Source organism: Desmodus rotundus, chromosome 6 (genome assembly GCF_022682495.2).
Source record: "Desmodus rotundus isolate HL8 chromosome 6, HLdesRot8A.1, whole genome shotgun sequence".
NCBI classification, from domain to species: domain Eukaryota; kingdom Metazoa; phylum Chordata; class Mammalia; order Chiroptera; family Phyllostomidae; genus Desmodus; species Desmodus rotundus.
This window is the reverse complement of record NC_071392.1, coordinates 83,513,293-83,539,310: the sequence shown is the minus strand read 5'-3', so window position 1 is coordinate 83,539,310 and position 26,018 is coordinate 83,513,293. Positions and strand designations below refer to the sequence as shown.

The following is a 26,018-nucleotide window of genomic DNA, read 5'->3' as shown; positions in this document are numbered from 1 at the left end:
CCATTCATTTGAAAGGCTTTACTTTTACTTTACATACATTGTTATAAAATGTTGTCCTGCCATGCGTTCTGAGTGGAACTATCTCAGTTCCACTCTCTCTCTCTCTTTTTTTAGACTCCAGAGAGAGGGGAAGGGAGGGAGAAAGAGAGGGAAAGAAACACGGGCGTGAGAGAGAAACATCGATCAGCTGTCTCCTGCATGAGCCCTGGACTGAACCCACAACCCAGTCATGTGCCCGACCGGGAATTGAACCCTCAAACTTTTGGTCTGTAGGACGAAGCCCAACCAGGTGAGCTGCACCGGCCAGGGCACTGAGTGGAAGGATCTCTTAACTTCCCTAAAACATTGAGGTGATTGGAGAAGTCTGGCAGAGTAGGACAGGGGGGGGGGTGTTGGTCACAGTTCGAGGGACATGTGGCTTTGTTGGCCCCCTCCCCCCCACAGCTCCCTCCAAGCCAGCCCCACGTGCTCTGGGGCGCAAGGAAAGAACAGTGTCACCAGGGGCCCAGCAGTTGCTGTGTGAGCCTTCTCTGAGGGAGCTGGTCCTGAGAAGCAAGAGGGCATTCCTGCTGTGTGGGAGTGAGTGAGCTGCAGTCTGAGCTCGGGGCTGCCAGGGCAGAGACGGTGGCTGGGCAGCACCTGTGGGCAGCTGAGCCAAACACACCTGCACACCCAGGGAGACGTAGTGGAGCCTCTGAGGCCCTCCCCTGTTGCCGAGACTTGGAGGGAGTATCTGGAGAAGGAAATCCTGGAAGAAAGGGTTTTCTGCTCAGGAAGCCACACGGGCTTAGAGCACTGGGTTGCTTGTGCTAAGGGTGGGCGGGCTGAGGGGTGAACTCACTCATTCCAACCTTATCTCCTGCACCATGGCTACTTGAACTTCGGTAAGTGTGCCTTCTAAGGCTTCGTCAGGATCAGCCACGGAGCCTAAGGCCCTCCACTAGCAGGCTGCTCTAGGTGGCCATTACCATTTACCAATCTAGAATTGGTCATTACCATTGTCTCTGGCTCTTGGGCCAGCTGGGCATGAAGCTAAGTACGTTTTCAGCCAGGCAGCATCTTATTGGTACATGAGCGGGGGGAAGACTTTGTCGAGTGATTTGCTGAAACAGAAATGCACTTTCCCTTATCTATCCGTCCTGCAGTCCACTCAAAAAAATAAAAATAAAAATAAAAATAAGGACGACTGTTCTGATTTATGCTCAGTAATTCTGACGGACTCCTCATGACTACTGAATTCTTTTCTAAATTCTCACAACCTGTTGATTTAATATTCCATCAGCACGGAAGTGTGTGATGGGTCACCGTTCTCCAGAAACCCCAGACCACTTCAAGGTTTGGAAGCCTCCGTGCCAGGTAAGCCGCGTTTCCATGACTGGCTTCCCTGGCTACGGTCCTTCCATTATTTTAGTAAACTTAGGGGTCCAAGGGAACTCTTCTCCAGTAAAATTCCATAGACAAAAATATCTTTCAGATTTAGTTTAGAGGAAGAGTAGCATGGTAAAAAGAAAACTACTGTTTAAAGGAAGTCTTTTTAGATGTCAAGCTTGAAGCTTTCTCAATGTACCAAAACGGGATGCAACATAAAATTTGATTCACATACAGCTCTTCAGGAGCATGCTGTGTGTGGAAAGAGGGGTTCACCCATACTGCATCTAATCATGTGTCTGGACAGCGCAAGGGGGGGCGGCTCAGCTGCCCACCAGCAGTTCCTCCACGTGCTTGCGACTAGGATTCTTTGTTGCTGGCTGGCGTGATTGTAATTTTCTACCACCCTCTGCCTGTGTCTGTCGAGCTGAATGGGTAATGACATTTTCAGTTGGGTTCATGTGATGTAAGATGGGGCATGTAATAGAAAAAATGCTTTAAAAAGCAATGCAGGGAACGTATATAATACAGAGAGCAGGATCTGTAGGCCAGCCAATGGCCCTCACCTCAGGTGCTCCTCCGCGCATCCTTCACAAGCAGTTGCAGAGTATTTACCTTTCCACGGGTTGCATGCAAACCTGGGCTTGCAATCACCGCCCGCAAGCCCGCAGTTTCCCCCTTGTCCGCAGACCAGCAAAGCGCAGAGGAACACAATGCTACCATCACACACATCTCAACAAGACTCTCATTTGCTTGTTGACTGTCCAGCTTTGGAGAGTAACGAGTGATTTCTATTTTTGTTTTTTTCAGATTTTTCACAATGCGCCTACATTGCACATACGATCAGATAAATATTAATGCTATCAGGCTTTTAAAGAATGACTTCTTCTTGGGGTGGGGGTACAGTTCAACAGCCAACCTTGTGGAGAAAGCTGCTTATTTTGCTTCTGTTACCTCTCACGCTGGTGATCTTCGTTACAGACGATGCCAAGTGTTCGACCGGTCAGCTATTTGGTAAAATTAGGGGAAAGTACCTTCCCCAGCCTGGGAAAAAACTTCCCCAAGTCCTTGCTAACCTGGAGTTTATACCATCTAATTAAAATGGCCCAGGTAAAAACAAAATGGATGGAATTTTTCCTGACTGTGTCTCAGGAATTCTGAGTCCAGGTGAAGGCAGAGGACAACAGTTAATTCAAGAAGCTGGAGAGGGTTTTCTGAGTGGGCAAGAGACACAATTTATGGGATGATGATGCAGAAGACTTGCCAAACTCTCCTGCTCAAAGGCTTTCTTCTCTCCTTTTAGGCACCCCCCCCTCCCCCCGCCCCGGCTTTCATCATTGGAGTTTCTTCCTCGAGGCTAAGACTTTGACCTTGTTAAATACACTTGGCCGGGGAGAGCAAACACTCAAAGCTACCACTGAGTCTTGGGTTTCCTCTCCTTCACACTTCTTAGCTGTGTTTGACCTAACTTCACCCAATCTATTTCTTCATCTGCAAAATGGGAATAATAATGGCTCCCTTGAAGAGTTGTGACAAACTTTAAAAACAAAATATGCAAAAGGCTTAGCACTAGAAGGCAGTGAGAGTTCCAAGCTCGGTGGCTGTCCCCTGGGGGACGCCCATGCTTCCAGACTGCTTTGGTGGCTGGGCGTCATTCTCTCTTCCCTTATTCCCGACTGACGACATCTGCTGGGTCCACGCGTTCTTGCCTCGCCAGTTATCATCACTTCCTTTCCTGCATCTGTCTCTTTGTCTTTATTTCCCCAGTGACCACTCCAGTTCAGGCTTTGTCACCTGTCACCTGGAATATGGTTGTTATCCTGCTTCTGTAGAACGGCGACAATTATCTTGTGCACATTTGTAGTCTTTGTACCTCGTATAGTGCCTGGCATGTAGATGTACGAAAACTTTCTTTCAAAAGAGCTTCCTGGCCTCTGTGCTTCCTGTGTTTTCACTTTCTAATCCATCCTGGGTGTAGTCACCAGACTGGCCTTCTAAAAATGCTTGTAAACTGAGCACTGTTTTGCTGAAACCCTCTGGAGAGTCCCCATTGACTGAAGGACATAGAAAGCCCACTAAGAACTGAATCCTGCCAATAGCCATGTGAGTCAACTCAGAGGCCCTTCTTCCAACAGTCGAGCCTTCCTATGAGACCACAGCTGGCAGCCTGGGTGCACAGAGAGACCTGAGACGGGCACCCAGCTCAGCCATGCCCGCATCCCCGACCCACAGAAACTCTGAGCTAGTAAAGTTTGGTTGCTTGAAGCTACTGAGTTTGGGGGTACTTTGTTACACAGCAGCAGAGAACTGATTCTCTCTCAATGTCACTACCTTGTGGCAACTCTTAATACGTTGCCAGCACGTATTGTTGAAGTTCTCGGTGTTTGTTCTCTCAGGGATGCGCACAATGCAACACATTCAGTTGATTCTCTAGAAATATCCATGCGATGACTGATTGCCTGAGTGTCCCCTGAGGGCCTTGAATAAAAAGTATCTAAGAAATGTGAACACACTGTGGTGCCCTTCGCATGAACGCAGAGCAGATTCCCGGGAGCGGGCCTTGAGTGAAGACCGAAACCCGTGTGGTTCCACCTCTTCCTCTGGGCATGTATGACTCTCTGAACTTGGGTCGTCACCCGCAAATGTGGGGCTATTTGCAATGAGCTATAAAGTCCCTTTTTGTGGATATTCTGGGATTCCAAGGAGGTCACTAAACACCAGGCGGAGACAGTTGCTTGGGGACCAGGCATAGAACCAGCGACTTCCTAGTTCAGGGCAGTCACGGTCAGATTGCTGGGCCCGGCTACCTGCTCCAGCACGTGACGTCCCCAAAAAGCCCTTTGGTGTCTGTTTGATTTCAGAATGACATGAAGACCTAAACGGCAGACTCTGGTTATTTTTATGCTCAAATAATTTAGCAAAAGTGAGAGAACACCAGGTCCTCTGAGTCCTGGCTTATTGCCGTTGCCTCCAACATTAGGATGCACACTCCTTTTGTCCCTTAGTTAACACATGTCTAGGTTATAATTTCACTCAATCCAGTTCTGAAGCCATGAACTTGAAAAACAAACACCATCAAGCCTTTAGAGCCCCGGGAAGGCTGGAGAATGGACACAGGGCAGCTGCCAGGGAAGAAACGCTTCGTGAGTGGGGAGGAAAAGGGACGGTGTCTTCTGTGTGACTATAATTCTAAGCTGAAATAACCCTACACATTAATGGTGTGGGGGCTGGGTGGCTAGTTTGTCACACATGAAAAAAAGATTCAGAAAAGAGCCTGAGTGGAGGCCACCACCCTGAGATCAAAACTTGGCCTCTGGGAGCCATCCCCTTGGGGTCACAGAAAAGTGAAGATGTCAGAGGTATGACATGTGTCTCTTCTCATCTGCTCAAGTGTTTTCCCCACAGGTTGTGGGGACGTCTGGCATCTTGGAGGCTAAATGGCTGAATTGGAACCCTTTTCCTCAGACCCCCACTTTCGAGTATCCAGTAGCTCTTCTCCCTCCAATGAGGTTGGCCCAAGCCCTCCCCCACCACCGGCACAGAATGATGAATTCAACCTACTTTTCCAGTTCATTCTCACTAAGTCCTTCCATGGACCCTGTGTTCCAGCCAATTTATTTTCCCTATTGCCCAAACACACCCTGTACTTTTTTGGTCCATATGCCTTTGTTCCTGCAGCTCATTCCACCTGCGACACACCTTCTCCCTCTGTCAAAACTCAGTAAAATCTCCAGGGCTCAGGTCCAGTGCTACCCACCCTGACCCCCAAAGGGGTTTCTGAGGCTTGAAAGAGGGTGTGAGTTGTGGCTGTCTTCCACTACTTGGACGTAAGGTGGAAATATATGCATCTTGTTGTCCTTCTAGATTATAAACCCCTTCAAAACAGGAACAAATAAATACTGGTTGAATTTTATGAATTTAATGCTTCATTCTACTTGGCACTCAGACCCGTGGGCAATGCTGTTTTGGAACTGATATCAGAGGGCGATTTTCTACATAAATAAAGTTCAGCTCATAGGGATGGGATATGCTATCAAACCATATTGTTGATTTAAAAAAAACATAGAAAAGTTAATACCCCAAAGTGCTCTAAACTGGTGACTAACGAATGTAAAATTAATACCAGTTAACAAAACCCACAACCACCTTCTGCCGCCCAGATATTAAAAACATCCGTGTCTTATTTTTATGCAAAATTTCCTGCTGATATATATCAATTTCTAGCCATATAGGTGAATAATCAAGTGTCATTTCTAATAAGTCAGTGGCTCCTGTCAAGAGTTTGACCAATTAGAGCTCACCCCATGAGGAGGTGGCTGCTGGCGTTGCCAGGCAACAGCCAAGCTGGGAGGTACATTGAGATGCTCTTAGATTTAACCAGCAGCAAGTCAGAGTGACATTATACTTCTGGCAAAGGAGAGTCAAATTATAACCCAGGATGGGGTACCCATGATGAGGAGTGTGTTTTCTTTTAAATGCAAATGGAAAAGGAACATTTTAACCAGAATTTAAACAGTCCATCATTATATCGATTTTAATTAGGAGATTAGGTGTCAGTGAATATAACTGTGTCGCAGGATAATGGTCTCTGGCTGCTAGATGAATACCCAGACATTCTGGAAAATGGGCAACTGGTCAGGCAGGGACAATGTATTTTCGGATTCCAAAGTATTTATCACCACAGCCACACTTGGTTATAATGACTTTCATTTTTATTGCTTGGAAGGACGAAGAAAAAAAAGCAAATATTACAAATAGACTGCTGGAGGCTGATACAGCCAGGAGAAAGCAGCTTGTTCGAACATAATTGGAAGACTGGGTTCTGTTTAGAAGCCCTTGTGCGTGATCGTCTGAAAGTTTACAGTGAAAATTTAAAGGCCAAACGAAACTGTGATGATGACTGTAATTCTGCAAAGACTTTTGCACTGAAATGGTTGTAGCTGTGCATTTACTCATAAGCTGGCTCTATCAACTTTATTTTTTAAAGATTGCAGTCATACTGGGGTAATACGTCTTCTCCAACGCAAGAAAAGCCTAAAGGGAATAATAACCACATCTGCCTCTGCCTTTAAGACTCATACATTATTGACCGTGCCTTCCTGACAGGAAACATCTGGATGGAAGTGAAAAATTAGGCATCAAGCTGGATTCTCAGTGACTGTGAGAGATACCAGCCTTCCCTGTTGGTCTGACTTTTCTTTAACTGAGTCGCCAAGGACAGATGTAGGGTTGGCTCATTTCCTCTTGAGTAACACAGACACACATAGCCTTAGGCTCTCGTTTATGAAGTTGCCAGTTCTTGTGTATATCTGCTCAGTGGTCACCACCAGCTTAGTTATGGGGGTGAATGAGAAAACGTCCATCACTTCTTTTGGGCTTTGAGAACTGAGAATATGGCGGAGCTTGGTGGTGTCTGCTCAAGAAGCAGTTGAAAATGGAGTTGCCCATGAAATCTACCCCCAAAGACATAGTGCCCAGTTGCTTCATTTCTCTCAACAGTCCTCTGTGACGTCGACTCCCTGTGTTTTCACTTCTTGCAGACTTACTTGAGCCCAGCATAAACAAAGGTACACAGACTTCCCTACTGCAAGTCTCTTCAAGCCCTTTATACGTTAAGGTATTTGGTGAATCCCTAAGAAAGAGGTTTGCAATATTTTACTGAATTGTATGACCGTGGGGCCTCTTCAGTCCTCAGTGATTTCAAGTCCTTTCCCTTGGGAGTAACCCCTAGCTTGAGGTTCACCGTCATGTAAGTACAGTCTAAACACTTTTCTCCTCGATACATTATTTTATTCTTGCTTACACTGAAGGGTTAGCTGCCATGTGCACAACCTTAGAGCAGTCTTAGCAACTTATTCCAATTGATCTAATATTTTTCAACTCAGAAGAGCTTAGAAGAATAGACAAATGCATAGATTTCCCAGTGTCCTCCCTCTTTAAGGTGAGTTATAAAATTTAAAAATATTAGTGTGAACTTGGGTCCCCAGGGACTCCTATGACTTATATATTTCCCCTCAAAGAAGAATTAAATTATTTTTTTTTCTCCCCGAAGTTAAATCTATTTACTTCCTGAGCCATAAGAAAGTTTTACACAATCCCAGGGTTACTCACGAGTAGTCTTTGGTAAAGAATCTAGGAAAAGACTCTAAAAATCTAAGTAAATCCACCAGTTGCCCCTTAAAAAAAATGAATCCTTTAGGGGACAGGGTGAAAACTCTAGCAGGTTAATCTGGCAAAATTTTTGCTAATACAATGATCAGTCGTCCCCCCCAGCACTGCTTAGCACCCCTTAACTTGTTTGTCAATGACTCGTCTGTCACTGGGCTGTGACTTCGGTGTTCTCTTCTTCCGGAATTAGGCACGCATCCATCGAATGGCCACCGGCTCTCTCTTTCTCTAAATATTATTCCTGCTACAACTTAAGCCAAAAGCCAATTTTATTTTAAATAAAAATATGGATTCATGATACAGTGCTGATTCTAAAGTAACTTTCAAGCATTGTTGATCGAGGCAGCCTGATACCCACACAAGTAAAGCCGGTGCCTTTGGAATATTAATGACTGTTACTGGCACAGGCACAGGAAAGGGCCCAGGCTGCAGCGGCCCTACAGGACAAAGGCCTCCGACGTCCAAGGGAAAACAAACCTTGCTTTCAAGTAGAAGCTCTGAAGTTTGATAACAAGAGTCCGACAGCTAGTTACGAATTCAGAAAGGACTGGAGATACTGATAATTCAAAGTTATTTCTGGGAAAACTGACTCAGGAACCAGCAACCAAGGGAAGTGCAGGCTCCTGTTGGTTCTCTGAGCTTCTCCCGTTGTCCGTGCCTCCTCCACCCCACACCCCCAGGCCTCTTTCTCCTCTTCACGTCTTTGTAACCTGCTGTTTCTATTTTCATATGTATACTGGTGACTCTCTAAAGAGGGTGCCAACAGCTGGTTGTATCCTTGTATTTAATTTTTCCTTGATAAAATTATTTCCGTTTTATCTTAGTTTTAACACATAGCCCTCTATAGAAAGCTTCCTTGTTCTTTGATTCTTTTTTTAAAATCCTCACCCAAGGATATGTTTACTGATTTTAGAGAGAAAGGAAGTGGCGGTTGGTGGGGGGAAGAGGAGAGGGAGAGAAAGAGGCATCCGTGTGAGACAGAAACATCAATTAGTTGCTTCCCATACATGCCCCAAATGGGGATGCAACCTGCAACCTAGGTATGTGCCCTGACCAGGATCGTCAAACCTGCAACTTTTTTGTGCATAGGGGTGACGCTCCAACCAACTGAGCCACCTTGACCAGGGTGGTTCTTTGAGTCTTCATCTACCCATTCGTTCATTCACTCAGCAAATCATTATTGAGTGCTCACATGTGCCTAGTGCTGTGCAGTTAACGATAAAGAAAAAAGAGTGTTAGCTGGTGATAGTGCTACAGAGAAAAATAAAGCAGGGAACGGGTTCGGGGTTCTGCGGCCCAGACCCCAAGAACCGGGGGAAACCACGGGTCTGAGATGGTCAGACAAGGGATCCAGAGGAAGACGTAACACCAATGCTTTCCACTCTGGCTCTTACCCGAGCCTTCCCAGTCATCCTTAGAGATGCTCGTTCTGCAGGTCCTAGGGAAGCTAGAATTACATATTTCTTTTTAAAGGTTTTATTTTTAGACAGAGGGGAAGGGAGGGAGATAGGGAGAGAGAGAAACATCAATGTGTGGTTGCCTCTCGGGTGCCCCTTACTGGGGATCTGGCCCACAACCCAGGCATGTACCCTAGACTGGGAATCGATTGGGAATCGATCCGGTGACCCTTTGGTTTGCAGGCCAGTGCTCAATCCATTGAGCCACACCAGCCAGGGCTAGAATTACGTATTTTTAACAAGTGTCCTAGGTGATTCTGGTGCTGCCGTTGGCCACAAGCCCTTGGTTTGAGAACCTGTGATCTAAGGTCAGAGGCCAACGGAAGGTTTAAGTCCAAGGAAGCACCCAGAAACTGGGGTGGGGGGGTCACCTACGCTGGGCAAGCAGACAGTCAGGGACCCTAACGTCTGGTAGCCTGCTCTTCCCTCTTCCTTCCCACCACCCATCTTCCATGGCATGGAAACCAGCCCCTTCTCATAGCCTCCCTGTCTGCACCCTGGCATAGAGTCTGTGCTCAGAGCTCCAAACCTCGCTCTTCATGTGCGAAGGCAAGTTGCTTTGGGAATTAGGAAAACTCTCTACCCTGCTAACAAAGCTTGGCTTCTAAGACCATTGTCTCAGTATGGATATGGATCAAGAAAGCCGGATGTCAGGGAAGGGGGGCTGCAATGGGTACAGGGAGCCAACTATATGGGGACAGAAGATGATTTGACTTTGGGTGGTGGGCACACAGTGCAATATACAGATCATGTCTCAGAAATCTACACCTGACCCTATATGATCTTCTTACCCAATGCTACCCCAATAAATTTAATGAAAAAAATTAAAAGAAAGCCTAATGTATAGTCCCCAATTGAGGAATGACTTCCTTGTTCTGCACGGCGCCTACCGCTTCCTTCTGAAGCAACGAGCACCACTGGTTCGGTGGGGGAGGGAAAATCACAGGGGACACGATTTATGGAGCATGAAACACTTGCAGGGTTTAACGCTGGGAAAATATTATTCTTGTCACGTACATTTTAGTCCTCATGCTTCCTTTATTTAAGCAGCATTTAACACTCTTTTCTTCCTTGAAATACTTCCCCGTCCCCCATTCTCCTGGAATCCTATTTCAGGCTGTTCTTCCTGAGTCTGCTTTGTAAGTTTTTCCTCTGCCTCTCACTTCAGTATGGTTCTCTTCGGCACCCTTTTCTCTTCTTAGGCTCCAGGTGGCCTCACCGGTGTCTGCGTTTTTGAGGACTGTTGCTCCTTCTCTTATCTCCTGAGCTCCAGATCTGCAGACAACTTCTTCCTCATGCATCTACCTCATATAGATGGTCCCCTGCAACCTTCCACTCACCAGCTCTGAGTTCCCCAGAGGTGGGGGCGGGTGGTGAATCTCCCTGCCCCTGGCATGGCATCCTTTCCAACGGAAACCCAAGAAACTAAATTGAACTCTATTTAGTAGAAAGATGACTTTCCATGGAGTTTCAAGGTCACTGGTAGTATCTGTTAAACAACGGTCTAGAACTGAAGCAAAACCCAGGGAATCGATGAAATTTCTTCCCCTCCTCCCTTCTATTCTTGGACACCCCCTCCCCTAGTGCTGTGAAGCACTTCGAGGAATTCTATTTCCTGCAACGAATTCAGACACTAAGAATTCAATTTCGGAACCAGACAAAGGGAATGCTTTGGAACCCCAAAGCAAGCACTAGATTTCTTTGGGAAACAGCATTGTGTCAGTTTCTGGAATACACCCTGTAAGGTGCTAAAGAAATATAGGCTGTGGTAAGCTTCATTTTCCCCCCAAAGAAACACAGCTCAAGGCTGTCAAGAAAACTTTTTTCCTTTCTTATTTTTTTTATCATTTTTTTTTTTTTTAAAACAAATGAGGTTCCTTCTGCATTTAAAGTGCTGCCATACCAGTGCTTACTCAGGAGTAAAGAAATAGGACAGACCATGTTTGGGCTACTGGAGCCGCTCCCCTTCTTTTGGTTAACTCAACATTTTAGGGCCTAGTTGTAATGAAGGTGTCCTTCCTTCAACTTTCCACTCGTCCAAACAGTGCTTTACAGCTTTTTAAAGAAGCAAGCCCTCCCTTCCAACAAATTCTCCCATGAAACCTCAGTGGATGACGTGGCTGTCAGTGGAGCCGAGCTCCTTGCCACAGCTGAATGAAGCAGGATGCTCCCCTCCTGTACTTTCTTACAGAGAACTTCTAGTAATGGTGGCCCCCAGCCCAGGGTTTACATAGAATCACCCGGGAAGCTGTCAAAATCCTCCACCCCAGGCTGTACTCCAAACCAAACCAATTTCATCAGAACCTCTAGATGTGGGGTGCAGGTAGCAATGGTTTTTCCACACTTCCCAGGTGACTCTAATGTGTACCTGCAGGTCAGGAGGACTGCCTCCGAGCTACACTTCCCACCTGTCTCTGGCTCTCCATGCCCTCCCTCATCAGACCCGGGCCTGGGAAGAGGACTCTGAGCATGTGCAGACAGGCCCTACCAGATTGGGGGAGGCTGCAATCTCCCCATTCTGGGTGAAGTGTTGGCAAGCTCCAGGGATCAGACTGGCGGAGCTACGCTTCTCAAACAGCTGTACTGGTAAGAAAGGAGAAATTTGTATTCCCTATGTCTGAAACCTGTTTCCATACCTCATTTGGTTCCAAACTTGGGCAGAAAATAGAGGAGTGTTGCTTCTGACGGTCCCCACCGCAGGTTTCCACAGAGGCCCCATTTGCTCCACTTCCCTTCCCCCGCCCTCCAGGCAACCCTTGGGACAGTCTAGGGAGCTTCAGAACCACGTAGAGGCCAGAGAAGCAGTCAGAGGGGTGAAGAGTATTCTGGAACTAGATTCTAACCTTGGCTCTGCCACTTATAGCTGTGTGACATAGGGCCTGTAATTTAATCTCTGTGCCTCAGTTTCCTCATCTGTAAAATAGGTGATAAAATAGTATTTACCTCACAGGGGTGTGTGTTAATACAAACAGGAGGCCCTTTGAGTGGTGCCTGGTGTGCAGTAAGAGCTGAGACTGCTGGGTGGTGCTGTGAGCTAGGCTGGCCTCCTGGCCTCCTGGCCTCCGATACCAAGGGCTGTGGCGGAAATACAAACTAAAGCTCATCGAACATGGGCAGGACCACTGGTTTCTGAGTGAGTTTAACTGGTTGGGGTGAATTATGATGTATGGGACCCTTTCCTCTTCCTCTTCAGAAGATTTGTAGGAATTAAACTGAACCACATGGGTGAGCGTCTTGAGTTTAAGCTCAGAGTAGCTTCATTTATTGAGCTGAACACAGGCCACTCCAAGCCCAGGCATTTTGGAGCCACTACATGTGGTGGATGCCTCTGGAAGGTCACCTGCCCTGGAGTTGCCCATGAACCTGGGCCTCACACCGAGGTAGTCCCTCTTCCACTTCACATTGGAAGGGCTCAAGGGCTCACTCCCCAGGTGTTGAAGAAACCAAAGCCAGATCAGCAATGGAGGGGTCATCAGTAAGGATCAGGTGTGACAGATCTTAGCCAGGAGAAAGGACAAATAGTTAGGGAAGGGCGGGTCACTGGTTGGGGGATGGAGGGAGCCCAGGGTCTGAAAGAGCTGGCAGTATGTTGGGGGTGCTCCTCTGACTTGGCTGGGAAGGATAACCAGGGCATGCCTGCACCCCCAGAGGTCTTCCAGGAGCACCTCTTTACTCCTTCCCAATGATGCGTGGCCATCTCTTTCCTGCTTCACCTAAGGTTTGACTCAGAGCTCACCTTAGTTTCAGGCTGTTTTCTGTTCCTCACTATGTAAGGAATGCTTCGCTGTTTGGAAGCATCTGCACCCCTGCGAGGCTGTTAGAAATACAGAGTCTCAGGCCCCACCCCAGACATTCTGAATCAGAATCTACATTTTAACAAAGACCACCAGGTGATCGATTCTATATGAAATTGGAAGGAGCGCTGCTCCAGTTTTCTCCTGGGTCCCCCCTGGGGCAGTCTCAGGACAAACAGGGGTAGGGGGGAGCTATAAATGCCTGCTGAGTCAATCTATTCATGGCAGCTGGGAATGTGGGAAGTTGGAGAGACAGAAGACACCCTGATATTGTGTATGTTTTGCAGAATGGGGAGGTCCGAACGCCCCAGTGTGTGGGGTGTTTGACTGTGCCGTGTGGGTGAGTGATGCCGTGTTAACCAGCTCTCCATCACAATGTGGAGAGAAGAAACCTGTTCCGTGAGGAAGGGAGTCTGCATTTCCTGTGTCTTACCTCATTCAGCTTTTCAGGACTGAAAGCAGAAGTTAGGACACTTCTGACCTCTTCCCATCTTTTGTCGCGTAAGAACAGGATGCTGTCAGATACTGGTTTGGATTCCAAACCCGATGCCTAGTGAAAAGCAACAAGCAGAGGGTTAGGACACAAGGGAGCCCGAGCCATCTCAGTGGCAATACAGGTCCATGCTAATCACTCTAGTTAAAGGTCCAGTGATCAACAAATGAGGAAGTTCCTTTTGCAAAGATGCAGAAGAAGAATATAGAGACTTAGGGTTAATGATCGAAAAATTCATGGCCGAAGGCCTGGGCAGCAGATGGATTAGGTCTGATGGCCCAGCTCTGCCCCTTGACAATGTGGTCGTCCCTGTATTCAGCGGTTCTGTGGGCTCTGCCGTCTCCCTGCAGAGCGAGTGTTCCCTGAGGACCCAACGGCAGGCTTCTTGGGAAGTGCCAGTCTCTCCGGGGATGGAGTTTCATGTCTGAGCCCGGTGGCAAGGGGTTTTGTGTGGTTGGATTGGTCAGGGTGGGCAGGAGTTGGCCGACTCATGTGTCTGGGTCCTTGGCGTGTGTGTTGGGTTGGAGAGGAGGTAGGGGGATATAATCTGGGGAGTGTGGATGGAGACGGGAGGGGGAAAAGGGGAGCCCTTCAGAAGCATGTCTCAACAGAGCTGCTTCCAAAAAAACTGTCGCGATGTTTCTGTGTTGTCTTTCATTCATTTGTTTTTCTCATTCAGCCAACATTTGTGGACTATCTAACATATGCAAGGAGTTGGCTCTCCTGTGTTGAGTAACGAAGACATTGCTTTGGTCCTTGGGAAGTTGATAGTCCAGTGGGGAAGCAGACAGTAAGCCCATAAACTAACCAACAGATATCATTACTGTCCATGGGAACGTACGTGTTATGAAGGGAGAAGATACGGCAAGGCAAGAGAATGACAGGGGACTAAATGGGCAGGAAGGTTTCTCGGAGGAAGAGATAGTTGGGCCGAGCCTGCAAGCATGCAAACGTTGAGGCCTCCTCAACCCCTCTTTCCAGGCTATTCTGTTTCTTTGTACAACCAGCTACTCCCGTCCAGTGGTCAAAACTGGGGCCCCTACAGCTGATCACAGTGCCCCCAGCTACGAGGCTGCAGAGTGTGTGTGTGTGTTGGGGGAGGGTGGGGGTGACTGAGGGCCAAGCACTCTGCAGGATGGCGTGTGATGTATGGTTTCACTATTTCTTTTCACTGTTTTAATTATAGTTGAAACATGAAGCCAGCCATCATAATTCAAAAGCCTTGTAAAAACTCCTATTTAGAGGAAAATTATAATTTTCTGATAAAATATGAGCACTCAAAATAAGCTATAAAACATAACTGCAGAGTATCTAGGGGGGATTTAATTATATATTAGAGCCAAGTGGCTGGGCTGTTTTTCTGCAGAGGAATAATACCTCTCCACAGTGAGAATGGAATTCTTTCGGCGTGCCTTGGCCACCATACAGAATTGTGGGTCTGTGGAGTTTTGGGAGCATGACCCACTTGTTTAGGTTCCAGAGTTAAAGGAGAAACGCTCACGTTGTGTGTATTTACACACTGGCAAACACCCGGTCCTGGGCAGCGCCACGTGCAATAAAGCACCGCACTCCAGGGAGAGCTGGGTGGTGGCTGGTGGGGGTCTGATGAAACAGAATACATTACAGATAAGAGTCAAGATTGACTGGTTTTGTATCCATCCTTCAGATGTAGGATTGGGTCCAAGACATTTTTTATCTTGCTCCCAGAGGACAGACGCGGCCCCCCAGTCTCTCCCTCACCACCCCACCGAGACAGCACTCTGTCCTGGGCCTACAGCTGCCATTGGAATTCTCCATTTTTTAGGGGAAACTTTCAGGGGCACTGGTGAGAGAAATGTTTTCATTTCTAGATGTCATTCATACTGCAAGAGGGAGAGCGGCAAATTGGTCATTTCAGAAGAGCGGACATGAATTAATGTCACATAAAATAGTTGGCAGGTTTTGGAACTTCGGCTGGAAAGAGAAGACTTGGATGATCGGAGAGCGGTACTTAGTATGTGCTCAGAAATATGTATCGAACGCATGTTAGATAGGAGGGGGATTTAGGTTGTTTTTGTGGTGTGAAGGGTAGAATTGGGCTCTGTAGAGGAAACTAGGGGGAATGCTCTGCACACCTAAAGAACTTCCCAATAGCTGAAAGGCAGAATTGCTTAAAGATAAAATCACCTGCCCTGAGAGGTGAGCCCTGCATTGCTGGGGACTGTACCCCCTTCTTGGAAATTCTGCCCGGGGGGCTTGAGTGTCCAAGAGGTTGGTCTACATGACCTTTAAAACCGCTTCCAACCCCGAGACTTCCTCTCCAGAATATCCCTCCAGGTATTTTTTAAATTAGTTTGCCCGCATCCATACACATATTAATTGTGCCAAATGCACATAATGTAAAATGTGCTCTCTTCACCATTTTTAAGGGTGCTGTTCAATAGTGTTAAGTTCATCCACATTGCTGTGCATCCATCGCCACACGTCCATCCACAGAACCTTCCCTCTCACAAACCCACGCTGTGTGTCTAAGAAGCATTGACTCCCGTTCCTTGCACGCGGCCCTGACCACGCGCAATGAGTGATTCGGTTCACAGAGTGATGCCTTGAAAGATACGGAGCGCTCCCCTCCAAAGAAATGAGCAACCGGACTGGGGAGTTTGCGGGGGTAGGATGGTGAGTGGTAGGGCAGAAAGGGAACTAGGCTTTCTAGCCACTCGTCTGTCAGCCTCGCCCTGCGTCCCGAGTCTCAGCAAAGGCGTCCCGGTCACTTTCTGGCCAGGAGTGTCCAGACAGCAGGCCCTGGCGGGTGTAATCAGTGAGAAGTCAGGGCCGTGGGTGGCAGGCAGCGTTTTTAAAAAGAAAGGGAAACAAGAAGTAGAACCTAGTAGAGAGATAGAGGAGTGTTTTATAAAAAAGGCTGTTTTGTTGCTGTAAAACTTTTATTCAAGATAGGTATGTGTGAGGGTATGAGAGAGAGACAGATTCTGTGTCGTGATGTAAGATGTGTTTCTTAGTGTAGGCCATAGTCAAAAAAAAAAAAAAAATTGAAAAACCTATTCTAACCCAAAAGCCAAAACCTGGGAGTTGGCCTCTCCCTCCACTAAAATCCTGTCCATCACAGTGTTACCAAGTTGAGAATATCTATTAAGCACCTACTATGTGCCAGGTGCAGTGTTAGTAAAGAATGGGATTCTTGCCCTCACGGGATTCATGGGGTGGCTTATTACCAACATTCGGTGATCTTACAACTAAGAGCATCCTGTTCATGTCATTTCATTAATTTCGGGATGATTCTCCAGCAAATAGGACTCCTTGTCCTGGTAAATGGTGATGGTTTGGTAGCGGCCTCACAGCCCCCCTGCTGAGCTTCCCTTGGACAGCTGTTTGTCCTTCCAGTCAGGATCTCTCAAAGCAGTGTCTAACTTGCTAGACCAGCTAAGCATAAACTTTAAACTTTGAAAAATGACACAATCCTGAGGAGCAAGTTATTAAAGAAAACCAACACGTCAGCCTTCTGTGGCCCCATGAAGAGAGTGACCATTAATCGGGCGCTTGTCAGGGGCCAGGCCAGTGATCCTCACCCGCCTTGGAGGCCCCTGGAGCAGCACCGGCCCTTCCCAGAGTGCTCCGGGCGCCTGAGTGTGCGTGCCGTTATGACAAGGCATGAAGAGGCATGACAGAGTAGAAAGTCATGGCCCAAAAGAGTTTTCTTATGTCCTGGAACCTGCAAGAACGTCAGCTCTAGACCTGCAGAATGTCTGTGGCGCCTTGGCACGGAAGTTAGCCCTTCTCAGGTAGCCACACAGGATGCAGGTAACCGGTAAACGCAGTGAGGTGCCTTCAGAGACTGCAGGACTTTGAGGCCCTGGCACGAGTATTGCCATCTTGTACAAGGTTAACGTATGTCAAGTAGGCTGCAAAAATATTAATAGCAGAAGGTATGCCGTGACCTCACAGAGGCCAGGTCCGCCATGGCACACAAGCTCGCAGCGATGAGGAGGCTCCCTGGCACTGCCTGGCTCTGTCCTCACCTGGGTGTGAAGCACCTTGCACTGTCCCTCCTTAGAGTCTAACCAACGTGAACTCTAGAATTCTGTCACGTGGAGAACCCTACATTCTACACCTGAGAACACAGTGCTGTTTTCAACATATGACTATAGCTGCACACACATTTCTACCAGGGCTCATATTTGGTGCTTTGAAAGAGTGAGTGTTCCGAACCCACTGGACAGGTTTCACCCATTCGCTCTTGCCTGTAGGAAATGGTCAGAGAGGTCTCACAGTCTTCACTGTCTCTGCTTCAGACTGTGACCTCCGAGTAAGGTTGTGTGACGTGTCCACAGCTGAGGGGGGCTGGCTGGAGGGACACCTGGGGGTTAAATTCAGCGTGGGCTCCACCTGCAACTCCTTAGCTGGTGGGAGGAAGGCCCTTCTAATTTGGACAAAGGCATGATATGGGCCCCGGTGGCCTTGTCTGACAGAATTGCCAGTGTTTCCTCCAAGGAGGGGAAACCAGAGGCTTGGATCTGTGTCTCCATTAGCCCAGTGCCAGACAGTGAGGGCCTTCCTGACTGGGAAGAGGGTGAGAGGGTTTGCTAAATCCTATTTTCTAAGGAAAATCTTCCACAGCTCTCAGCAGAGCTTTTCACAGAAGCCATGTTAAGGAAGGACGAGGTTTCTCTGATATAGCACTTGTCACACTTGGCTGGGAGAAGAATTCTCCTGATGGGCCCTAAGAAGGACTCCTTGCATCCAAAGCTCAGAAGCGCTCTCTGGGATGCAGATGGGACTCCATAGTTACCTGTCGGCACTGACTGCCACCCGAACTGGGACCCCAGCAGACCTTGTGATTAGCTAGTCTGACACTTGTGTTTCACACGAGAGGTAATTGTGTCTCAGAGGACTTCAAGGACTGGCTCAAGTCGCAGAGCTAATAAAAGGTAGCAAAGGTGGAATCTAATTTCATTTCTTTAAATTTGAGCCAAGTGCCTTTCACTGTACTGCGGGGCTGTGGCTTAGAAGGGGTGGAAATGGAAAAGAAGGAGGTTTTACAAAAAGAAGGCTAGGGCACAGAAGGAGAGGGGCTGTTAGGACTTCCGTGGAATATTCAGGAATACAGCCATTGAGAGAGCAGAACTGGCTTATTTACTGTTCTCTCCCCAAAATTCTAGATAGTAATCTCCTGGTTTATACATTTATTTCTACTTCTGCCACCACAGAAGTTCGGGAAAGAAAGCCTATGAGTAAGATTTTCCTTATTTCTTGTGTAAAAAGATAAAGATGGCTTCCTGCTGAACCAAGGGTCTGGTAAAACCGAAAAATAGGAACTCTTTTTCAGCAAGATTTGAAATTTAAAAATGTTCCACAAGGCATTGACAGAACATCTGAGCATTCAAATCAATACCACTTAGCACAGTTCCTACATTCCTAAGGCTTCACAGGCACTCAGCACCTTTAAAAAGATGTTAGAGTTCACACTTACCCACCATGTTGAAAATGCGGGGCTAAGTGTTTTATAGAGGAACACGACTCCCTGAATCTGGAGTTTTTGCAGGACCAGCCATGACCAGACTTGGCAAAAGGGGATTAAAGGGGAGGCCTGCAGGGGACAGGCATCTCGTCCTGGCTGTCACGTGGGACTTCAGTGGGAGGGTTTCCTGTGCAGAGCAAGGAAGCAAGGAGACCTGCCTCCAAAAAGCAGGGGGTCGGGCAAGTGAGGTCGCACACGTGTGTTTCTGGTCCTGTGCCGTCTGGGTTTTAAGTAAGAAGGTCTGCCTTGCTCAGAGCTGTGGACCTACCACGCGAGTCGACCCTTCTCAAGATGGTAATGGAAAAAATACAATAAAAACTAAACTACTTTAAAAAAATAAATAAAGTAAAAGATACGCAGAGCGAAAAATAGTATTCAAGCTTTGACTGAGGTGACGAGAGCATTCCTAAGGCACTCACCACGTAAATCTCACTGCTCAGTTTGAAAACCTGAATGGTTTAATTGACTCAATGTTTCCTTTAAGGGAAAGGAGATCAGAAACTCTAAGACCCGCAGAGCTGTCGGGTGGAGTGCGCCAGTTGCAGGTGTGGGGGGTGGTTTTGTGGCAAGCCTGCCAGGACCCCTTCCTCCGTGGTAGATGCCAGCAGGCAGGTCCCTGCGGCTCCAGCACAGGTGGCCGATCCACCGGGAGCTCTGCTCGGTTTTCCTGGCCACTGAGCCATAGTGGGCCTGCCTGCTCTGCTGGGATGAGGTGCGGCCACAGATGCAGTAGGGGTCTGGTGACTAACGTGCCTCCAAACTTGGGTAATCCTTGCTCAGGCCGAGGGCTTTGTGGTTTCACAGGGGCTCAGCCTGTCATTCTGACATCTGTGTGGTGGGAGGGCAAGAGCGGCCTTGGGAGAGGCGGCCCGGGGCGGCCAGGCCCCTGGATTCCTGTGGTTCTGGATAAAACCACTCACAAAGCCAGTGCATGCTTTAGGTGTGTCTCTTGTGAGTGGAGAGTGTGACCAGACCTGGGCCTGGAGCCGTGACCCTGTGTTGTCCGTGAGGCTCTCAGAGCTCGTACCCACGCCCACACATGGAGCTCCCAGCACCTGCTGCCTCCGCTCTACACACAGGCAGCAGAACCTGGAAATGGATATGCCTGCAGCCCGACCCACCCTCCGGGTTGTCATTTTGGGCCAGAACCCAGAGCATCCCCTCCCTGTCCTCTTCCAGCTAGGCCACCCTAACACAGGCCACTGACCTCCTTACCTTGGTGACCCTTCCCACAGCCTCCCCAGCTTGGGACCTTGAGGAGAGGCCAGGAATGGGAAGCCCTCCATCACGTCCCTGTGGACCATGACCATTTCTGCTGAGTCATCCCCCACCCCCACCCTGCTCCAATTTCTGCAGATCCTAAAGAAAGAGTCTGCTCTGTGGCTTTGTTGAATGCCCGGTAGCAAAGAGGAGCTAATTAAAAAAATATCTAAATAAAAATAACCAAGTCTCGAGGCACTGGGACAAGAGGTTCTATAAATGCTAGAAGATTGATTTGGGTTTAACAGTCCCATGGCCACTGAGCAAGGTCAGGAAGTGCTGAGAGCGCTGATAGAGGCCCGCAGAGTCCATCTGGAAACTGGGCAAAGCAGTCATTCCGCGGAACGAGGGGCCTCCAAGCTTGTGAGTGGGGAAGCGTCGTAAGAACTGCCACCCTAGGTCTGACCCACAGTCTGTCCAGCCTAGTGTTTAAAACTCCTAGTGGAGTTTTAAAAAACAACAACTTCATTCAACAACTTCTGAATTCAAGTATATATTTGCTCCATAGCCACACACATCAGGGAGTTCCCTGTGGGGTCACACCCCGGGCAGCCAGGCTGGTGGGGGCTCACGTGCGACAAGGCCGGATTGGTGAGCAGACATGAGCTCTCACAGGTGGAAAATGAAACCGTGTGTTATTTAAGTTCCTTTTCACTTAATGTATCAAACTAACATGCTGAGGTATTTTCTGTATCGCGGGGGACCATTTGGTAGACGCCTGCATGGAGGAAGCCTTTAATGTTTACTGAACGGATGTATAATAAAGCCGCATCGCCGAACACTTCAGTAAACATGGTTTATTAGGGGGAAGGCGCCGTGGTGTCGTGAGGAGAAATCACGCCTCACTAATCTCCTTGAGTTCTTTGAGCAGATAAATGAGCATATGGAGAAGAGGGAACCACAGACCCCAATTTAATTTGACTTTCAAAAACCTGCGAGAAAATCCCACTCTAAAGATGGTTAAAAAAGAAATTGAGTCACGGAGGGTTGTTTTATCATCAAGATGGAATTGGATTAAAGACCGTAAACAAAGCTAAAGATAAGTGGATACATTCCCAGATGGAAAAGTGTAAGTGCTGGGGTTCCCCAGACGTCTAATCTGTGATGGGTCTGTTTCTGTGTTTCTGAGTGATCTGGACGAGAAAGCGTGTATTGACTCTCCGGGTTCAGCAATGTCTGCTTCTTCTAGGGACAGTGTCAAGCTGATGAAGATTCAGTTCAGCTTGAACAAGAGTATACAGGATGCTGAGTAGTCGTTATGTGTTTGGGACATGGGGTACAAAAACGTAGGACAAGCCTTAAAGAGCTAATGACCCAGTTAGGGTGAAAGCCATACCTTCATTTACTGTAAGTGGTACGTTGAGTCAGTGGTGAACGTGAGTGATGTTGCTGATAACTGGTATGAGAGTTCAGAGAAGGGGAAAAGTAAATGTGGACTGAGGTAGGGAAGGCTTCGCGGAGGAGGCAGAATTGGCGGAGAGCCTGGAAGGACAGCTAGGGTTTGGCTGGGGACCGAGGACGTGGCGGTCTCCTGTGAATAGCAGCTAGTGCACGTCCAGTGCGTGGAAGGCAGGAGTTATATGTGTGACCTCGTTTAGCCTTCGACAGCCCAGGACGGTAGATCACTTCCCCATCTTCCCAATAAAGAAGGAGGGGCTTATAGGAGTTAAGTAATTTGCCTAAGCTCACATTGCTAGTAAATGTAAGCCCCACTGTTATGCTGCCTCCAGTTCTACAGAGAGTGTCAGCATGAGCAAAGGCACTGAGGCAGGGCTTTCCAGGGAGGTGAATGGAGAGAATGGAGAGGCCAGTCCAGTGGGAATGACAGCTTGTAGTGGGGAGCAGGGAGAGGTGAGATGGGAGGATATGAGAAGCCTCTAAAGTACAGAGGCCCTTAAATCTCATCAGGGAAACTCGATCTTTCTCCTGAGGGCACTATGTTGAGTGGAAGAAGGAAATTGGAGCCATATCCTGAGTTTGGGGCCTAGAGACCTTAGTCTGGGGCTGGGCAAAGTAGTCTGAGGACGGACAAAGGGTTTAGAGGAGAAATGGACTGAAGCTAGGGCACATTTATCAGTGCCCTCTGCTTACACGTGCGTGTTGAGTGAGTGTCCATCCCTAATTTATCAGTTAGAGGGCAGCCCTCTTCCTAGTCAGCTCTCAGGGTCTTGTGCCCTGGTGACATCTGGGTGTCAGGTAAAACAATAGGGATACATGTGGCGGCCACGTCCCATCAAGAACTGTGGCAGGCTCTCAGTGCGCCTTCTCTGCCCGCTGGGACACCGGGCCCTTTGATGCACTGGCTTCCCCCATTTCTTTAATCAATACCGTGAGCGTCAATCTACAACTGCATGCAACCATAGGACTCCGACTCTCCGTCTCCGCCCAGTGCCATAGAAGACCTTCAGGGGACTTTGAACAGGGGAATAACAACATAGTGCTTGGGGAGGAGTCTCTTGAGGCAGCAGAGTAAACTTCTGCAGTCCCTTCACCACCCTTCCTGGTCACCTTCTTCCAGGGACCATGTGTGAAAGGGGCATGAGGCTCGCGGGCTGGAAGAGCGAGCAGCCAGCTACTCCGTGAAACCTTGACCAACCAGAAACATCGCCTGCAGCAGCCACTACAGCAGTGGCAGTAAAACAAGCCCTGGGTATGGGCTGGGAGATGGCATGTGCATCCCTGCTCTTCCTCCTCTTAGTCATGTGACCAGGCCGTCACTTCATCAGGTCTTAGTTTGCTTGTCTGTATGACAGAGATGATAATTGGACCAATCTCATAAGTTCTCATGAAGTTTAAAAGCCACTCTGAGTGGCTCCATCAGTATAGAACACGGGGGATGGGGGAGGCTATGCAAATTTCTTTAAGATTCAACCCCCAGGGATCTCCCAGCCTGTCTCCATCCTGGATGGCACAGTGTTTTCCACAGCAGAAGCACGTACCCTACAACATTGTACCGGTCCCTCTGCTTGTCTGCCTCTGTCACTAGTGAGCTCCTTGAGGACAAGGCCGAGCCCTTTACCTCGTTTGTAATCATCACCTATCCAGTGCCTGGCACATGGCCAATGTGCAAAAGTTTGCCAAATAACCAACGAAAGAGTGACTACCTTACCTACTATCCCTGTAAGAATGGAAGATGAATTTAATTTGACACACACACACAAAGGTCGGCACATAGTGATTCTCTGAATTCTCACAAGCAAATGTTCATTAATTCATTTTAGACTCTTTTTAAGAATCAACATGAATGTGCCCTGGCTGGGTGGCTCAGTGGATTGAGCACCAGGCCTACAAACCAAAGGCTCACTGGTTCGATTCCCAGTCAGGGCACATGCCTGGGTTGTGGGCCAGGCCCCCAGTAGGGGGTGCACAAGAGGCAACCACACATTGATGTTTTTCTCCCTCTTTTTCTCCCTTCCTTCCCCTCTCTCTAAAAATAAATGAATAAAATCTTAAAAAAAAAAAAAAAGAATCAGCATAAATGCTATTGGTCTTCTCTGCTAGAATTCCTGTCTCCCCGCTTTTGGAAAATATAGACAACACTGGCCTCTGCCACTTTCTGTCACCTCGTCCATTCTTTGGGATTTCTCAGCAAAGAGATAAAAAGTAGAAAACATAGTTTCTACAAAGATGGAGCATGTGCATCCTTTAGTGGGTCGGAGACTTGAACCACCATAAAGGGGCCCCCTGACAGGCTCCCCCTGCTACTTGGGAACAAATTGCCCTCGGAATGTTGCTTATCCTTCCTTTCCAGCCTTAAGATTTTTGTACTCTCTGGGAGAGATGTCAGCACAAGAGGCTCGACATTCTGCTTTTTCTCTGATATTTATTAACGTTGCTGGATCTTCTGCAGTCACTTGACCTGTGCCCTCTGGATTCCTCTAGCTTTGAACGCAGCTTTAAAACACCCTCCTGGTTTTAGGATTTTTAAGAACCGCAACCTCTCCTTGAGTGTTAGCTGCCCTGCAGCCTTTCTGAAATGTAAATGCCATTCCTTTGTACTTGTACATCTCTCTTGAAAACCTGAGCGGTTTTGAGTCGAACTGATCTACACCCAGTAAGAGGCCCAGCCGTGTCCCTATTAGTTGTGACGTGCAGTCCCCGCATCTCAGAATCATTCCCCATCTGTCCACACGCAGAAAGGAAACCACGTACCATTCTGTTGGTAAAGTTACTGAAGTTCTCGACCAACACCTGCTTGATCATGTCAGGCTCTGAGATAACGATAAACATTCGACGGCCGAGATAGTACCTAGGAGGAATAAAAGAATTACTTTAAAATGTGTTGTGTTTGCCTCTCCATTTCATCCTTGCCACAAAGAGTTCATGGAGGCTTAGAATGAGGGATGAAAGATAAATAGGAAGTAGAGATGCAGAGAAGATGCCGAAATGCATGTGCTGATCACGCAGAACGGTGTTGCTGAGTGATACAACGTTAAATTTCATGCCACGGACACTTACACGCTCCCACGTTGTACCAGTCCCTGCAGGTTCTGGGATGGATAAAGCAGACTCCCCGCCCCCATCGAGCTCATAGCCTGATAGAAAATGTAAACACCGTAATAAGGAATTCATAAGATCCGGCAGTGAGACCAAGAAGGAAAATAGCAGAGGTCAGTGATGTCCATATCGGCCCAAAATGGGAAGACAGTCATTCTGGGGGCGGGGGGGATGATGAATGACTTTTATATATTGATTCTCGGAAAAACTCTGAAGTGAATTAATAAATATTTGTGAGAATTCAGGAAAGATTAAACTGCTGGTGAAGGGCTGGACATCTGGCCGCCACCCCTGTATGGGGAAGAACCCACAGATACTTCGGCATGAATGAAGAAATGGGGGGAAGCGTCGGCCAGTCAGCTGGAGCTGGTGAACTCTAACTGGAGGCGGTCGGTGCGTTCAGTTAGATACAACAAGCACATACAACAAGTGTGATAGATACAACAAGTCCATGCCTTGTTGTATTTATTTACTGAAGTATGGAGGAGAGGAAAGCAACAGCCTTCAAGGGTCTCGTCACCTGGTGAGAGTGACAATTAGGCAGTCCTCACACAGTGGGATGTCTGGCGAACTCGGGAACCTTAAAGGCACACCCAACTCCGAGCTGGGAGGAGAGATGAAAGGCTTCCCAGAGGGGGTGATCCTCACACTGAGTTCTGAATGATAAGCAGGGTTAGTCCAGGAAGGTGGGTGGCAGAAGCAGGTGAGGGGTCCCCCACAGAGGAAACAGCTGTGCAGCTGTCCAGGGACAAGCCCGAGTGCTCGGCTACCAGCTGTGCAGAGCTAACTGGAGTCACCACTCGTGGGCCCACTGCGTAACGCCCCGCTTGCAGCCTGTGAAATTACGCTCTCAGGGTATAATTTGATTGCTGGCGTATGCAGCTCGGAACAGGAGGAGCGGAGGTTAAAGGATAAAGTCGCAAGATGTGAAAGCAGCAAAATTTAGTCTGAATTCTTAGTTACTCTGAACTTCTCATGAGCTAAACAAGGTTTTAATTTTGTAACTCTCCTCTTTCTCACTGACTAGGGGGAAAATGAAAACAAAATTTGTCTGGCAGGCATTGGGCACCCAAAATATTCACCTGAGTCATCCTACTTTCCAAAGTGCTTGGGGAAATCTTGGGACACAGGAGTTCAGCAGTTGTGGTAGAAGAAAGGATACTGACCAGTTTTTATTGGTTTTAACCAAGGAGACCAAAAATAACACAATAAGGCCACAAGCCAATTCTTTTATAAAATTGATGAGTGCTGTGGCATGGTTTGAAAATCTAGTGAAAGGTGTGGACATTCTCCTGAGAAAAATGGACATTAATGGCATTTTATGTAGTCTGAGGGGTTCTTGGACCCCTGAAGCCCACTCAAGAGCAGAGCTCCTTAACTGTAAAATATGCTCAAAAGTCGCCTCTCTGGGTTTGAAGAGATAATGGCTTCAGAATTCTCCAGCCTCACAAAAGACATAGACTTGCAGA

At 47.8% G+C, this 26,018-nt stretch overlaps 1 protein-coding gene across 2 annotated transcripts in view; it reads right to left on the bottom strand.

Moving 5' to 3' along the window:
* TBXAS1 (thromboxane A synthase 1) overlaps positions 1-26,018 on the bottom strand; it is a 142,503-nt gene that overhangs the window by 51,673 nt on the left and 64,812 nt on the right. For both annotated transcript variants that reach the window (XM_024555130.3, XM_045191188.2), the window contains exons 4-5: positions 24,205-24,301; positions 13,221-13,337 (exon numbers count right to left, since the gene is read on the bottom strand). In XM_024555130.3, the coding sequence (XP_024410898.2) occupies positions 13,221-13,337; positions 24,205-24,301 (214 nt within the window). The remainder of the gene's footprint in view (positions 1-13,220; positions 13,338-24,204; positions 24,302-26,018) is intronic.